Source organism: Stenella coeruleoalba (assembly GCF_951394435.1).
Source record: "Stenella coeruleoalba genome assembly, chromosome: 13".
Taxonomy (NCBI): domain Eukaryota; kingdom Metazoa; phylum Chordata; class Mammalia; order Artiodactyla; family Delphinidae; genus Stenella; species Stenella coeruleoalba.
Genome location: NC_137159.1, coordinates 59318266 through 59336162, shown reverse-complemented (window position 1 = coordinate 59336162; position 17897 = coordinate 59318266). Strand labels below are relative to the sequence as shown.

At 37.0% G+C, this 17897-nt stretch overlaps 1 protein-coding gene across 6 annotated transcripts in view; it reads right to left on the bottom strand.

The window, feature by feature from the left end:
* Window positions 1–17897, bottom strand: part of DHX57 (DExH-box helicase 57) — a 107973-nt gene that overhangs the window by 16768 nt on the left and 73308 nt on the right. For all 6 annotated transcript variants that reach the window (XM_079940711.1, XM_079940707.1, XM_079940708.1 and 3 more), the window contains 9 exons: window positions 17564–17688; window positions 13168–13301; window positions 12201–12255; window positions 10111–10316; window positions 6456–6572; window positions 3722–3818; window positions 2491–2664; window positions 1675–1875; window positions 32–308 (listed from right to left, as the gene is read on the bottom strand). In XM_079940711.1, the coding sequence (XP_079796837.1) occupies window positions 32–308; window positions 1675–1875; window positions 2491–2664; window positions 3722–3818; window positions 6456–6572; window positions 10111–10316; window positions 12201–12255; window positions 13168–13301; window positions 17564–17688 (1386 nt within the window). The remainder of the gene's footprint in view (window positions 1–31; window positions 309–1674; window positions 1876–2490; window positions 2665–3721; window positions 3819–6455; window positions 6573–10110; window positions 10317–12200; window positions 12256–13167; window positions 13302–17563; window positions 17689–17897) is intronic.

The following is a 17897-nucleotide window of genomic DNA, read 5'->3' as shown; positions in this document are numbered from 1 at the left end:
ACTCCAGTTCAGATGGATGCTGTTTACTTACAAAAGGAGACTTAAAAGCTAGACTCGCAGCAATGGTGAGAGCAGGATCCAAACAGCGGAAGATAGACCCAAACAGCATTAGTTTTCCGATTCTCACATCTACGGGCAGAGAAGCCAAGTGATACCCTAGAGGGGTCAGTTTTTCATCTGGAGTTAATGCTCCCAAGTCTCGTAATCGTATTTTTGAGGCACGGAGAGAATCAGTGTGCGGGGGTTCAATAAGCCGAGAGAACACAGATTGGAGATTATGAGTGCTAAACATCTCTAAAATTTTAATTCTGAAAAAAGAAAACAAAACAATTTGTCATTTTTATTTCTGGTGGGATGACACAAAGAGGTAAGCTTCTTCTGTGAATGAAAATAATTTATAATTTCCCAAATATATGCTTTCATAAACCAAACCATGCCAGTTTAAATAAGTTAAAAAAAAATCTCTTATGTCTTTTACTTCTCCTAGCAATAAGTTACAGAAACACTTTCAGATTCTGAAATTTACTGAGATTCAAAATATATTTCTCTCTATAAACTTCCAAAATGCTTTTTTCTATAACAGTGGGTTCAAATCATGAAATAAAATTCAAATGATCCACCTACTCTCTTTCCCACATCTGAAATTGCATAATAATTGTTTATAAAATTAACCTGCATTGTGTCCTGCCTTGTGACAGCTCTTGAGAAGCTGTTTTAAATTATGAATTTAGGCAATTTTGGAAAGAGAAAAATCTAACATATATAAAGTTTATTTATTTCACTTATAATTCCTTTACATTTTTACTAATGTAATGGAAGGCTCTCAAAATACACCTATTGGATAAAAGAAGAGCTGTAACATCTTTCTACAAGTAACTTTTTTCCCTTTGGGTAAACATTTTATGGGCATACTCCCTCAAAATAATGACTCGGTCAAAGAGCATGGATAGTTTTATTTTATTTATTTTTTTGCGGTACACGGGCCTCTCACTGTTGTGGCCTCTCCCGTTGCGGAGCACAGGCTCCGGATGCGCAGCCTCAGCGGCCATGGCTCACGGGCCCAGCCGCTCCGCGGCATGTGGGATCCTCCTGGACCGGGGCACGAACACGTGTCCCCTGCATCGGCAGGCGAACTCTCAACTACTGCGCCACCAGGGAAGCCCCTAGTTTTAGAGTTCTTATATACGCTACGCAAAGTTTCAGAAAGGTTGAACCAAAGGTTCTCCAGCTTCACTGAGTTTAATCATTCATTCGTTAAATTCTATTTTATGATATTTGTTCTTGTTTGTTCATCAGGTAAATAATGGCGTTTTCAAATTGCTTTTGTGCACTTTGTTCTAACTGATAATGAGGGTGTAGATTTCCCCCTGCGATGATTTAATATTGGTGTTGCCCTAGCAGAAATTTCTTGATAAGTTAGATTACTTTCCTGACTTATAAATGTATTCTTAAGCTCTATTTTAGGGCCATCCTCTGCAATGCAAGAGATCTTTATGTGTAGAAAGTTAAAAGGAATGGTAAAGGCAACACTGAAGAGCTCTTTCTTTGCAAATGAATGAGTTCATCCAAGTCCACGCCTAGCAAAACATCTTCTACTAAGTAAAAGAAAACATGGAACTTAGGGTGAGAAACGTTGGGACATTTCGGAAGCAGAACACAAGGATCAAGATGTACCTTAGACAGAGCTGTTCCAATGGCACTCTTTGTATTTCTGGTAGCTGCTGCTTTAGAAGCTGGTGACTGAAGTGATGGCTGGTGAATAAATGGAAGCAGACCCCAGATGCAACACGACCTGCTCGACCTTTTCTTTGCAGGGCATTGGCTTGAGAGACAAAAGTATCCTCTAAACTTTCCATCCCTTTGCTGGCATCATATCTATAAAGTAAAAGAAAAGGTAAAAAGCAGTTACTTTATAAAAATGTGGCCAAAATTTTACTTAGCATGGACGGAACAGATGAACCATCCTACTTCTGTAGAAGGATAGTGTCCCACATGTTCTGGGGTAGTTGAGTCCCTGGTGGGAGCACTTTGTGCTAATTTAAATGGTTTCTGTACTATATACTACATACAGTTTCTTTATTCAATTAAAAAAATTTTTTTTTCATTTTATTTTCAACAAATAAAAATTACAGATATTTAAGGTGTACAATGTGATGTTTTGATATATGTATACATTGTGAAATGATTACCAACCTTTTGGTAATTAACATTTCCATCACCTCCCATACCAATTCTTTTTCATTCAAGCACATGTAAAGCATATAAGAAAAAGGAAAAATAATTATTTCTAAGGTAAAAACTTAAAATTTCTACCTCTGTTTGAATATAAGATTCATGATCCTAGCTACAGAATCACTCATATCTACAGAGTTTTCATAAAGTATTTTTTCAAACGTAATCCATGTAGCTTAATAGCATTAGCCTTTAACAGCTGTCTTGCTCCAAATGAGGCATCGTTAGCCCCTCTCTTACATCACCAAAAGAGGATACCTCTTTTCTTTCATTTTCCCAGAATCGATGACATAGACAACATCATCGATGGTTATGGATGTCTCAGCAATGTTGGTGGAAATTATAATCTTAGTTACACCGATAGGAGGTTTTACAAACACAGCCTGCTGCTCTTCACTGGATAAAGATGAATGAAGTGGGTGAACAACACACCTAAAAAAAAAAAAAAAAGGATTTAGTGTTCTAGTACAAAACACTGAAATTGGGTTATAATGGGTGAATTTCTATTAAAACTAACAATGTGACTCCGAAAATCAGCAGCTTCTCCACAACCTGTCCTCAAGGCCCAGGTCTTCTAAATGGGAAAGTTCTTTCTGACCCTTAAAAGACATTTACTCAGTTCTATGAACTAAAAACTTTGTATCAACTTAGGAAAAGCTGGAGTGTAATTCACTAGTAAATAATCAAGAGGACTAAATAGTTGACATTCTACAATTCTACAAGTAACAAGCCTGGAGCACACTAACCAACAAAGAATCATTTTTTTCCCTACCTTTAAATTCAGAGAAAGAGAGACAGAGACAGTCATGTATGCTAAGAAACTTCACTCTTATATTTCTAGGGGGTGTTCATCTGTCAAGTAGTGTCCCCTTAGATATGAAGACACACCCAGTCTGTCTTACTACTGGAATAGGAACCACTGAAAATTATTTTTTCTCAAAATGGTAACATTTCTTTGTTGTTATTAACACTGGCTTCTCCAATCCCCAGTATCTGGCAACTGAAATTACAGTTGACCCTTGAAAAATATGCGGATTAGGGAAGGCCAATCCTCTGAGCAGTCAAAAATCCATGTATAATTTATAGTTGGCCCTTTGTATATGTGGTTCCTCTGTATCTGTGGTTCTGCAGCCATGGATTTAACTAACCATGTATCATGTAGTACTATAGTATTTACCACTGAAATAAATCCATGTATAAGTGGACCCATGCAGTTCAAACCCGTGTTGTTCTAGGGTTAACTGCACATGCAATTTTGCTGAGTCACTATGCTAAGTGAAGAGAAACATTTTTATATAATGGAATGGAAATGACTGACTCCCTGGAACAAACTGTTTTGTCTATTCCCAGCTGGCATAAACAAACATATTTTTGAGCAGTGACACCAGGGTTGAAAGAGGGTGATGACAGTCAAAGAGGTCTTCCTGGTTATTCATTTTCACACGTAACTGCAATGGATGATTAAGAATATAGAAAGCAATTAACTTACCGATTACTACGTCTGTTGTTGAATAGAGAATTAGACTGTAGCTGTTCATAAAGCATTTTGATTTCTGCTAGTCCCGGTAAAAATACAAGTATAGCACCTGGGTATATAAAAAGAATCAATCTGATAGATGTGAAAAAGAAAAAACTAATACAGATTTAATTTTAAACGAAAAATGTAATAATCTGAGATTTTTCACAGTCAATTTTCTTTTCTTTGTAAAGTCCCCAGGGAACTAAATGGAAAACAAACTTTTAGAATATATTTTCTGACTTAATAACTACAGAATGAATGAGGTACTATATCTTTCGAAAACAGAAAAAGAAATGATGTGTAGAAATATATAATGCCCTACGTTATACAAGAATCATTAGCAAAGCTCTTTAAACATACTTCTTCAGTGCACTGGCCACTGACATTCTGTTTCTATAGAAAGAGTTATCCTTCTAATCTTATATGACAGGAAGACTCTTCTCCCCATTAGTAAATAAAATCCATAAACATTTTATTGGAAATGAGAAAAAGAAACTATAATTGGCCAGCCAATCTGGTAATCTAAATTTAGATATGTGTTGAAGAGGCAGTATATTAACTTACCATGCCATAATAATGGTTTATGGGCTTTAAAATTTTACATTAAAGAAAATAAGCAGTGATAACTGATTATAGTGTATTTCTGTGCCAAGAGCAGTCACTCAGCAATAGTCACCTCCTTTTGTGCTTTATTCACAGAGGAAATTGACACTGTCTTCACTAACCCCGTCTTTAATCCCACAAATATTTATTGGGTGTCTTTGTCAGCTCTGTGCTAGGTACAATGGAAAATAAAACAAAGATCTGCCCACAAGGAACTCATGACCAATAATTTATCATGGTTATTCTCCCCACTAAGTAAATAAGGAAACTAAATTATTACAAAAATTGAACTCTGAAGAAGGACAAAAGATTATCTTTCAAGGTTGGTTTTAATACTGTACTTCATAGTTTACAAAGAATGTTCACATATATTATCTCATTTGATCCTCATAACCACCCGTTAAGAAGATTAATAGTACCCTTAAGGTGACTCAGTAACATGGTCAGGTCACAGAACTTAATAAGAGGGGAGTATGAAAACAAATATAGGGTTTCTGGTACCAGATCCATGCTTTTTCCATTACCTACCCCATGCTTCTCTCTACTAAAGTAGCACAAAATTTAAGAGTGGTAAAATAATCTATATGGATGGAAAAAAAAATTTGCCTGTATTTTTATGTGTCTTCTGATCTGCTCTGCCCTCATGGCTTGGCCATCTATATCAAGGATATCTTTAATATTCACAAATATATCACCAACTGCCTAATCACTGTATCAACTTTGCTTTGAATTCAGATAATTTTCTAACATTTCTTTTTGGATGCTATACTTGATTTTTTTCAGTAATAGTCTTTTCCTTTGGGATGAAATAAGATATTCCATCCAGTGATAATGCATTAGCCAACAATGGCTACTTGCCAAGGAATGAGAAACAAGGCACTTCAATAATTTTATGTGGCTCACACGTTTCTTTAGAAAATACCACATAATGATTAAGATCTAATCAGAAGAGGGCAGCCATTAAGCACTGTGTAGTGAGCATATAATGTAGTTTTCTGATCTACGATTCCACTTAATTATCACTCAACAATGGCTGCATCTATTCATGCAACAAATATTTACTCCATACCTAAGATTCCAGGTTCTGTTCTAGGGTCTGAGGAATACAGTGGTGCACGAGAAATTCTTAAAGAGCTTACATTCTACTGAAGGAGACCATCAGTAAGCAGAACTATAATTTTGGATAGTGTTGAGTGCTATATTGAAAATGAAAACCATTTTTGGATATTGTGATAGAGTGAGGGGACAGACAACAGATAGGGTGGTCAGAGAAGACTCCTCTGAAGAGAAGACATTTGTTGGAAACCTGAATGATGTGAAGGATTCAGTTATGAGAAGATCTGGGACATTCATTCTGGAGATAACGGACTACAAATGAGGTAAAGAGGTCACTGGGAAGACACTGAGCAAGGGGAAGGGAGGGATTGCTCTGTGTTATAACAGTAGGAGTAGTAGTAGTAACAGTGATAATAATAACAATGATAAATATACTAGCATAACTATAATATTGTTAGGGGTAGTAGCTACTGGGCATTAAATATATGTCAGGCACTGTGCTAAGCACTTTGTATATGGTTTCTTTTAATCCTCAACATAGAGGATTTATTATTGTCTTCATTTTACAAACAAGGAGCCTGAGGCATAGAAAAGATAAGGACTTTATTATCCAAGGTAACAGAGCTCGGAGTAGCAGGGAATTTTATCAGACTTTCCAAAGCCTGTTCTCTTAACCCCATTGCCCTGTGGCCTCCAGGTATAGTCTTCACATGATTCAAACACTCATTATTAGACTTCCATTTAGCCAGGGACTGAGTGTTGACATGTGGACACCCAGGCCTTCTTTTCAGCCTTCTTTATTTTGGACTTTGTCTTGTTAACATCTTTTTGTTCAGTGGGTAAAAGGTAAAACTTCCTCAAAAGGTAAACGGTAAAATTTCCTCCTGAAAAACCTAATAAGCAACTGTACACACAACTGGGGGTGAAAAGGTGAGGAACCAGGGCGAGGGCTCCAGGAAGAGAGGCTGTCCCCACAATCCCCACCATCTCAGGAAGTAGACTCCCTGCCCTTTGCCATCTCACACTTAAGACAGGCAGCAGTTACCTGGAGGGTAGGAGTGCTTTCCATCCACAATCCACTCTAATAAGGCCTCGATTAATTCAAGATTAACCTTTTCAAAATCCATAACGGACATTGTTTTGATGACTGATTTGCTAACCCCTGAAAGAAAGGTAAAAATCAGGATAGTTACACCTTATTGAAGAAAATATGCCTGGGAACTAAGTGGGTGTCTTGATTTGATTTAATAACACAGATGTTCACATTTAATGTACTGAAATGAACTTTTTTCCTTCAGTCTCTCAGAAAATACAGGCTCACTAGAAGCACTTTTTGCTTGAACAATGACCCAAAGAGCAGGCTCCTGCCCCTGCTGGAAAGGCCGAGAGAAGCAACTTTTAACTTTTCTCTTTCCTTCCCCTTTTATCTATCATATAAAATATATTTTATATATATTTCAGATATATATTATATATATTTATATATTATATAAGTATATTCTCTCTGTATATATATCAAATACATTTGATATATAAATATATCAAATATATTTCAGAAAACCTTTCCAGATTCAATCAACTTGTGAGTCAGATCAGCCAAAAGTCCAGGTAACAGTAACTGAAAATCAGTGCACAGAGGCCACAGCTTTACTTTACAACAGTGACTTTACAGCAGCAACTTTATAACAGTGACTTTTAAGTTCCTTGGGAAAATCATAAAAGTTATGAATCTTCCCTGAAAAATACATGTGATTTTAATGGCTTCACCAATACCCCTGAAGTCTACCCATCGACCCTCAGGTTCAGGGTCTACAATCTCCTTCTAATTCATCGGAAGCCTAGTAAAAGACATACTTCCTTGTGTTGTACTATAAGCCTCAGCTCTTTTAAAAACAAACAGCATATGCCTGGGGAGACTAATTCTCTGAAGATGGCTGCCTTTTCTTTTTAGTTCTTTCTAATGACCCATCACCTGAAATAGAGTCTAACTGGAGCAAAATAACTGTAGTTGGTATGAAGGAAGGGAAGTTTTTTACGCTTTGCTGAAAAGCTTGAAGAGAGGCAAAAGCAGTTGCTAAACAATGTTGTTCTGAAGAATGAACCCTATGTTGGTAAAAAATGAAAGAAAGGAAGAAATAAGCTACACAAGCAAAAGTGTGGTTGGGTGTGGATGGCAGAGCAGGAATCATTTTTATTTGCCAAGATTCCAAATAGCCAGACTTTTCAAAAAGGAGAAAGAATCAGCTAACTGAAAAAAAGGGAAACGAAAATCATTAAAAAAAATTTTTTTTTATACTTTGGCAGGTTTTACTAATCATTTATATATTTTAAAAGACTGATTATTATTACTTTTTAACTAGAAAAAGTTTTAAAAATCGAGCTAGGGAACATTGTTTAATTTTCTGAAAGAGAGCACTGAGATCAACTAGATAAAGTCTTTGTTTCATAGGAAAGAGGAGACTCGGAGAAGCTAAGTGATCAATCAGCCCGGCATCATACAGAAGCTAGTGGTAGAGCCAGGTTTCCCAACCTCAAATCCTTAGAAAAGAGTTCTCAGAGGTGCTTTCTGAACTTTGATATCTCTGTGCTTGACATTACAAAGACCGTGGCTTAGATCCAGTCATAATTCTTAAAGAAAACTCTGGAATTTCAAAAGAGAAACCAAAGAGATTTTCCTGTTAACTAATTTAATAGAATAAGGAAATGGGAATTGTCAGCTGGAATGATGTACAGAAAGAACACATTTGAGTCAGACATTTCCATGAGAATCACAAATCTGCACTTACCAGCTCTGGGCACTATGCTGTGGATTTGTATTCTTATTTAATCTCCTAAATAACGGCATTTTATAGGTAAGGAAACTGAGGAATAGAGAGGATGAGGAACTTGCATATAACTGGTTTTATGAGAGCCTGGGGAGTCGAATCCAGGTCTGTAAGATACATGTCTATGTTCTTAACCTTACTTCTCAGGATGTTGGGAAGATTAAGTGAAATGTTTGGGAGCCACGTATATCTTCCTAAACAGCAGAACAAATGGCTAATGCCCTAATTCCTTTATGATTACCATTTCCCATGCAGGACTGCATCTTTGGTGGAAGGAGAAAAAGGAAAACTCACTTGCCTTTTCTGCTATAGAAGCACAGTAACAGGGGTTGGAGGCTCTTACTCCTTGAAAGGTAAACACCTTTCTTTTTTTTTTTGGAAGGACCAAGAGGAGTTGGGGTGGCAGTCCACAGAAAAGAGAGCAGGAAAGGCAGCTGAGACCTGTCTAGGCTTTAGGAAGAAAGCAAAAGTAGTAACCTTAGGGTTTCTATGGGTTCAGCCCAGCTGAACGTATGGAAGACTATCTAGGAACAAAGCTGCGTGGAGTCCGGCATGGGAGGAGGGAGCACCTAACAACATATATAAAAATGCTCAGCACAGGGTGGGCCCTGAAAAAAGATGTCATTTTCGAGGCCTACTGAAAAATGCTAAAACTAGTGGGTGAAATTTTGAGGATGTTATAGGCTAAATAGTTTCAAATCTCTCTCCACAACTAACTTAATTAACTACAAAGGGAACAAATAGTAACTACACAGAGGAGAAACGTAGGCATCACCTTAACCAGATGATCAGAGTTAATACTGCTAATAATGGGACGAACCAACATCATGTGCCTCCTGATATGATGCACTGAGAAGGACTCAACATTGTTTCTGTGGTTTTCTAACCAAAAATGCATTACCTAAAATTAATCATGGGGCAACGTTAGATAAACCCAAACAGAGGGACATTCTACAAAATAACTGGCCCAAATTCCTTAAAAATGTAAATCATAGAAGAAAAATAAAGGCTGGCAAATTTCTCCACATAGAAAGAAACTAAAGACACATGATGACTGAATGCAATATGTAATCTTCGGTTGGGTCCTGTACCACTTAAAAAAATAGCAATAAAGTACATTATTGAAATAACTGACAAAATTAGAATATGGACTGTGGATTAAACAGTAGTACTGTATTAGTGTTAAATGTTTTCACTTTGATCATGTCCTATTGTTTGTTTTTGTTTGGGGCCATGCCGTGCAGCTTGTGGGGTCTTAGTTCCCCGACCAGATATTGAACCCGGGCCCCGGCAGTGAAAGCGGCAGAGTCCTAACCCCTGGACCGCCAGGGAATTCCCATATCCTATTGTTATGTAAGAGGATGTCCTTGTTCTGAGGAAATACATACTGAAATATTATGGGTTAAGGAGCATCATATCTGCAATTTACGCTCAAAACATTCAGGAAAAAAATATATATATGCACCCAGAGCAAACAATAAAGCAAATGAAGCAAAATGCTAATAATTGGTGAATCAGGGTAAAGGATATATGAGAGTTCACTGTAGTCTTGCAAATTTTTAACTCTGAATTCGAAATCATATCAAAATGCAAAGTTACAAAACACTCAAGAATATAATTTATATTTTACTACCTCCCAATTTTTCTATAATGAACACATTTACAATCAGGAAAAAACCCACTGGTAAATATGATAACAATTTTAATCTAAGATGTATTAGAACTGTTATTTTTCTAAGTTTAAGGTTGTTCTGATGAACTAAAGACAAGGTAACTATGAAACAAGAGCCACGTTTTTCTTCTTCTGGATCATGGCGTGAGAAAAACTAGTTATCTTTGGCATAATTGTAATATTCCCCCCAGGAAGCACATTACCTTTATAGCGGGCCAGGAGCTGCTTAAAATCTAACTGTTGATCCGGCACGGCATCTTTGGTGGAATCCGGATCGTGGAGGTGCAGGGAGAGGCGCAGGTCCTCCTCCACCTCCTCAAACGCGGTTCTGCTGCGCCTCGCCTTGAGCTTCTCCTTTGACATCTGTTTCATGGAGCGCGCATATGGGCTCCCGTCCTGCAACACATACCTGAGGAAAGAAGACAAAGAATGTGTGGTTGTGCATGCGGGTCTGTTGGTGAGGAATGACACTATTCACCTGTTTTCCGTGCTCATTCAGCAGAATGTTGCTCTGCTTCTGCCCAATTCAAGTGCTATTCTTCCAGCAGTCCAGGATTCTGTCTGCCGTGCCCTATTGCTGGTGGGGAACACACTGGAATGCTTTTGGCTCTGTTTTAAGATAATTCTGGAGGCAGTGAATTTGGAAAAGTGAGAGAAAAAAGACAGGGAAACTAGCTGAAAGATGATTTCCCCAGAGATTCACATTCAGTGGAAGTGGGATTGGGCCCACAAAACAACAATTTTAATAAGCTCTGCAAGTATGCTTACTGCACACTAAAGTTTGAGAGCCACTGTTTCGGGGTTTTTAGCTTGAGAATAGTGTATCATTAAATAATGTAGAATTAGGAAGGGGCTTATTAGGAATGGAAGGAGCAAAGAGAAAGAAAAAATTCTGGGTTGAGTTTAAGGTGTCAGACATCAAAGTTGTTTCCATTCTGGAGCTCAGAGGTCAGGAATGAAAATACCAATCTGGGAGTTCTCAGCACAGGGGTGACAGCTGAAATCACATGAGTCTTAGAGAGCCAAGCAAGAATTTAACAGTGAGAAGAAACAGTGCAAGGATAAAACCCTGGGGAATCTTCAAGGTCAAAGAGTAGGAAGAGGAAGCAGAGCTTTCAGAGGGGAGAAATCTGTTGATATCCAACAGACATTACCACCTTCTATCCGGTACAGAACTTATACACTCATATGTACTGCAAACTCCTTGAAGGCAGAATAATAATGATAATAATAGCTAACATATATAAAGCATTTGATATATGCCAGGCACAGTTCTAAGCCCTTTGCAAGTATTAACTCCAAATATTAATTAATCCTCATAACTCTTGAAGAGGCTACTTTTAATATGCATACTTTACATATGATGAAACTAAGTCACAGAGAGATTAAGCTACTCACCAATGTTACAGTTGCTAAGTAGAGGGATTTAAATACTAGTAGTCTGTCTGCAGAATTAGTACTTTTTTTTTTCCATGTTAAATTCTCCATAGATTTGGTCCATCATTTTTTATTTTTATTTTATTTTATCTTTTTGGCCATGCCACAAAAATCGTGGGATCTTAGTTTCCCCGACCAGGGATTGAACCCAGGGTATACTGCAGTAAAATCGCCGAGTCCTAACCACTGGACCGCCAGGGAATTCCCAATCATTTTTTTTTTTTTTTTTTTTTGGCGGTACGCGGGCCTCTCACTGCTGTGGCCTCTCCCGTTGCGGAGCACAGGCTCCGAACGCTTAGGCTCAGCGGCCACGGCTCACGGGCCCAGCCGCTCCGCGGCACGTGGGATCCTCCCGGACCGGGGCACGAACCCGCGTCCCCTGCATCGGGAGGCAGACTCCCAACCACTGCGCCACCAGGGAAGCCCCCCCATCATTTTTTAAACAGACTTTACTTTTTAAAGCAGTTTTAGGTTCACAGCAATACTGAGCAGAAGGTACAGAGATTCCCCATACACCCCCTGCTCCCTGCCCTACGCATAGCCTCCCCCATTAGCAATATCCCCAACCCGAGTGGTACATTTGTTAAAACTGATGAACTGACATCCATACATCATTATCACCCAAGGTCCTTAGTCTACATTAGGGATTCCTGAGTCAGTACTCTTAATATATAATATTGCCTTTGAATTCAAATAATTTGTATAATAAATATTCGCTGAAAGGAGAAAACAAAATGCTCAAATAAAAAAATTAGAAGAAAAATTAACCCGTTTATTAGTATCCAGGCACACGGAGGTAAAATAGTAATTCTGTTTTCAAGGACTTTCACCAAACTTTAATTAATATCTTCCTTACCTTGTCACAGCAATTGCATCTTCCAGAAAAAACTGATCAACAGGAAATGTACGACCTAGGAAAACAAGAAAATAAAACAGAAAAGTCTCAGAATACCCGTTCAACTATCTTGAAACGGTTTGTATATGTAAAATTGTCTTAAAATGAAGCCTGGCACAGTAAGGTACTATTTACTCTGTGGTCTTACAAGTATTCAGAAAAAGCTTTTCATGATAAAAATGGAAGGAGTAGGTTCTAGTTAGTAAATAAAACAGAAGTGCATAGTTGGAGAGATGATCATTTGCTAATAAGACTTTTTTTAACCTCTTTTTAAAAAAAATCTGTTAAACCTTTTTATCCCCCTCTGCTTCCCTGCAGGGGACCTTTAAACAGTCAACAATTGTATTCTAGATCAAGCATATAATTTCATCTTTAAATCTACTGTCGATATCCTCTACAACTAGAACGAATTATTCACCACTCAGTGTTTCCAAATTGTTCTTTACCAATCAACTGCAGAATGATAAACCAAAGCCCAAGGTGATAAATTAATCCCACAATGAGACTGTGAAAGCACCAAAAGAAGACACAGACTGTCCAATTTCACTTGGTCCCAGAGTGGACCAATATCCAGAAGTTTAGCAGAATACAGCAATGAACAAATATGCTATACACAGATACAACTTTTCCCTTTATGATAGATTACCATTATAAACTCACATTCTGATGTTAAACACAACAGAATGCTAGAAATCCTAATAACCTAGACTTTTTTTTTAAAAGCACATATAAATTGAAATCTCCCAGCAAATGAATATAACATTACCTCTTTAATAATTTCATTATATGGTTATGATTTTATTTGTTACAAACTAATCAATTCTTTTCTAGAAACAGATATAAATATTCATTTATATCTCAAATGAACTTTAAAATAATTATATTTGCTTATTAGGACAATACATATTTAATGATGGATTTTAATCACCTGGTATAGTGATAACTGGGCAGGAATTAAAATATTCTGAAAAGAGCTCAGCGTTTAAAGTTGCACTCATCAGAATAACTTGAAGAGTTGGTCTCTGCAACACAATGTCTTTCAAAACTAGCAGTAAGAAGTCACTAGAGGAAATAAAAGAAACATCTGAGGATCAAAAAAATTTAATACATGAAAATTAATAACCTTTGACATATTTCAAGTAAGTGTAAGACTTATGTGAAAAAAATTTATAACTCATAGAAAGATGTGTCGTGTTCCTAGATGTGAAGACTTAATGTTGTAAAGATGTCAATTTCCCACCAAATAAACTAAATTCAGTGTAGTGCCAATCAAAATACCAACAGCATTCATCATTGCATTTGATAATTCCACTTCTTGATATCTACATGTAGATAAAGAGGTATATACAACAATTTTCATTATAGCATTGTTTGTAAATCAGTGGAAACTACCAAAATGTCTATCAACCAAGAAATGGTTAATTATGACAATATCATCCATTCTAAGGAATAACATGAGGCAGATAAAAGGAATAAAGTAGAGCTCTAGATACAGACATGAAAACATCTCTAAGAGATATTGTTAGTGAAAGAAACCCAAGCTGTAGAACAATATGTACCGCAGAACAGCAATGTCCTATCTGGCCTCCCTGTTTCAGCCCTTGCCCCTCTAAAATCTATTCTCAGTATGGTAGACCAATAATTCTGTGCCAATGTAAATCTGATTGTGCCACTCTTCTGCTCAAAATCCTTCAACGACTTCTTATCAAAGTCCTCACTAACGAGGCCCTATGTGACATGATCTGTACCCTCACTGCTCATTTCCTGTCGCTCTCCCCCTTCATCACTTGGCTCCAGCCACACTGTCCTCCTTGCTGTCTTTGAGACATGGACCCCAGGTCCCTTGCACATGTTATTAATGTGCCTAGAAAGGGCTTCTCCCAGACATTCAAGAGGTAGCTCACTCACTCACTTTCTTTGAGTCTTTACTCAAAATGTACCTTTGCAGCTAGGCCTTCCCTGGCCACCATGTTTAAAATTTCAAATGTTCCCCTCCCTTGCATTTCATATTACCCTTTCTCTTCTTAGCACTTAACAAACATACTTTATATTTTACTTCTTTATCTTGCTTATTGTTGGGCTCTCTCACTAGAATATAAGCTCTATGAGGATGGGGATTTTGGTTATTTTGTTCTACAAGATACTACTCAGTACCTGGAGCACTGCCTGGGATATAGTAGGTGCTCAATAAATGTTTGTTGATTTACTAAGTGAATATATAATTTGTATTAGAAAAAAAAGTTCTGGAAATAAAAGTACCTATTTCTGACAAAGCAAGCATATATGTCAATGTACAGTAGGACATATCACCAATCTGATCACTGTAGTTATCTCTGGGGCAGGGACTGGGAATGGTTTGGGAGTGTTACAGGGGACTTTCACTTTATCTGTGTTGTTTGAATTTTTTTTTTTTTTTTTTGGCGGTACACGGGCCTCTCACTGTTGTGGCATCTCCTGTTGCGGAGCACAGCCTCCGGATGCACAGGCTCCGCGGCCTGTGGGATCTTCCCGGACAGGGGCACGAACCCGTGTCCCCTGCATCAGCAGGCGGACTCTCAACCACTGCGCCACCAGGGAAGCCCTTGTTTGAATTTTTAATGAGTATCTTCTTGAACTACTTAGTTTTCTTTAATGAGCCAATTTAATTACATTTATGACTATTCTTTTTCTTTTTTAGGGAAAAGGAAAATAATATAACAATAGGTAAATGGTTAAGTAACTTATGGTACATCCACACGTTAGAATTTCCTCATGCAATTATTAGCAATAATTTCAAAGATAGTTCATGCTCTCATATTGAATATTAGACCACATGCAGCACACAACAGTATATAATCCCAATAGTGTTTGTGGAGATACATCTCTCTGCTAACTCCCAATATACTCCCAGAAGAAAACAGAACAAATTGTTAACATGTAATTAGCAATTCTATAAGGGACAGAAATTCTTCTTCTTGACATTTAATATTGCCTAAATGTGTTAGAATAATGTCATTATCTCTATGATCAGAAAATGTATTAAAAATTTTAAACAAATATAACTAAATTTTCTATATTCAACCTTTTATCTTATTTATTTTTTAACTGATCTTGGTTCCTAGATTTTACTTTCTTTTTTTAATCTTTAAATTTTATTTATCTTTTATACAGCAGGTTCTTATTAGTTATCCATCTTATACATATTAGTGTATACATGTCAATCCCAATCTCCCAATTCATCACACCACCACCCCCTATTTTCTGCCTCTTTCAGTCAGAGCTAGCAAATATTCCCCTACTTTTTCTTATAATTTGTGTACTCCATTCCCAAAGACTGGTATTTGTAAATGCTCAAATCTCCCTTCTCCAGTGTGTAAATTATCTTTATTCGGATGTGAAAATACTTTGTTTTAAACTGTTGATATTCTATAGGTCATTAGGTTTTATAAAAATCTCTTTGAGAACATCATTGCAGCCAGGAACCAGATCCAGAGCTATCTTCCAGTTTCACTGAGTTTGTGGAAGTATAAATGTTATGAAACCCAAAGCTACTCTTTATGTTCAAAATTACATTGGATATAATTTCCCCTAAAATTAAAATTTTATTTTTATAATACAATCATTTAAATATTATTAGTTTGGCTGAATGTTTTATTTGATTCCCTCTTTTAGGTTGTTCAGTGATTCTGTTAAAATAAATTATTTCAAATGATCATTTCAAACATTTAGGTGCAAAGTGACATTATTTACCATTTATTTTTTTCCCCACTGTTTTCTGGAGTCTCTACGTAAAGATTATTTGCCCCTCAAAGACTTTCAGTGTTTTCTATATAGCTATTTAAAATTTATTATTGTCTTGTTCTAGGAAATATTTCCTTTTATTTTGATCTATTCTTTTTATTCTTTTTAAAATTTTTTTGCCACATCACGCCGCTTGCTTGCAGGATCTAAGTTCCCTGACCGGGGATCAAGTCCAGGGCCCCAGCAGTGAAAGCGCTGAGTATTAACCACTGGACCACCATGGAATTCCCTGATATATTCTTTTTATATAAATATCTTTTTCTTTAGTTTCAAATTTCTTTATATTTCTTAATTACTACTATATTAGTGTATTTATTTCTTCTAACAAATAGTCTTCTGTTTACATGTCTTCCTCGTTCATTTTTTAAAAACTTTTTATCAGCAATAGCTGGGACCTCTTTTCATGTTTGTTTCTTTTTTTTTAGTTTTGCTATGATCTATTTTCTGCTTCTCTGTCAGCCCATCAACTTTACTTAGACTTTCTTCTTCTCAAGATATTAATAATAATATAGTCCTTTTTGGGAAAGCCTCATGATTTGCACAGGATCATCTCTCTTTTTCCCACCACTTTTTTACTACTTTAGAGCATGATCTACACGACAAACTATGATCAATGCCATCTATTTACCTGGCCCTTCATTTTAAAATATTGAGAATTTTGATTTTATACCTTGACCCTTTAATGACTTCTAATTCCATTAAAGTAAAATCCAAATGCTTTATTATTAATGGTGCATAGTCTCCTGCTTTTTTTAGCTGTCACTTTTCCCCTCATTCACTACATACCAGCTGCACACTGGCCTTCCTCCAGTTTTTGGACTCATGAAGCCCTTTACCACTGCAGAGTCCTTGCAAATGCTGACCTTGCCCTCATATATCTCATGAGACTCCTTTTCATACTTCTGTTTTTAATTTAAATGTAATCTCTTCAGAGATATAATCTCTGATTATCTCGTGGCTCTCTCCCCCCAAACACAGCATCCTGTTTATTCCTTTATGGTACTTATTCCAATTTGTAGTTATTTACTTACTTGTTTATTTACCTATTCATTATTTGTTTTTCCTACCAGATCATAAGACATAAAGGGGAAACATACATGTTTGTTCACTGCAGTATCCCCAGCAATTAATAGGCCACTTGGCACTTAATGCAGGCTCAATAAATACATGAATGAATGTCAGGACTGAATGACTGACCAAATGCACAAAGAAGGAAGCACATATTGACCAATCCATCAGCTATAGCATGCATTACATCTGATATTCCTGCTAAGTACAGCACCCAGCTCAGCATGGTGCCTCTTATTAGACGATGTCCCTCTAATAGGATGACTCTTCCAGTGATGAACATGTGCTCTCCTAGCATTTTTCGTGTCACAGACCCTGGAGACCAGGAAGGCAGTTCCTCTTCTCTAACTTAAGCCTTCCCTATGGCAATTACCATTACTAGCTCTAAGGAACTTAACTGGAAGCAGAATAAAATCCTTTCAGCCATGTCTTCATTTGACGTGTGTGTGTATTCATCTGTAAAATCTTTGCCTTACCTTTCCTCTGTCCTCTCATGGACTTCATCAACAATGATATGGGTGATTCCTTGTAGGGCTGTGTCCCCCTCTAGCCTTCTTAGCAGCACTCCTGTGGTGCAGTATAACAGTCTGGTGGCTGAGGACTTACACGTAAAAGGGCATAGAAAGCTTTAATGAACTTTCTGAAAAAAGGAAACACTTTCCTGGCAAAGCCATTTTTAATGGATAGGGATAAAGAATACTGAAAACACCAGCAGTTCTATTTTAATATAAACCAAGAAACTAAATGCGTAGTTTCTTGCTGGCAACAACAAAAGCTTTTCTACTTTACATCAAACTTTTAAGACTCGTA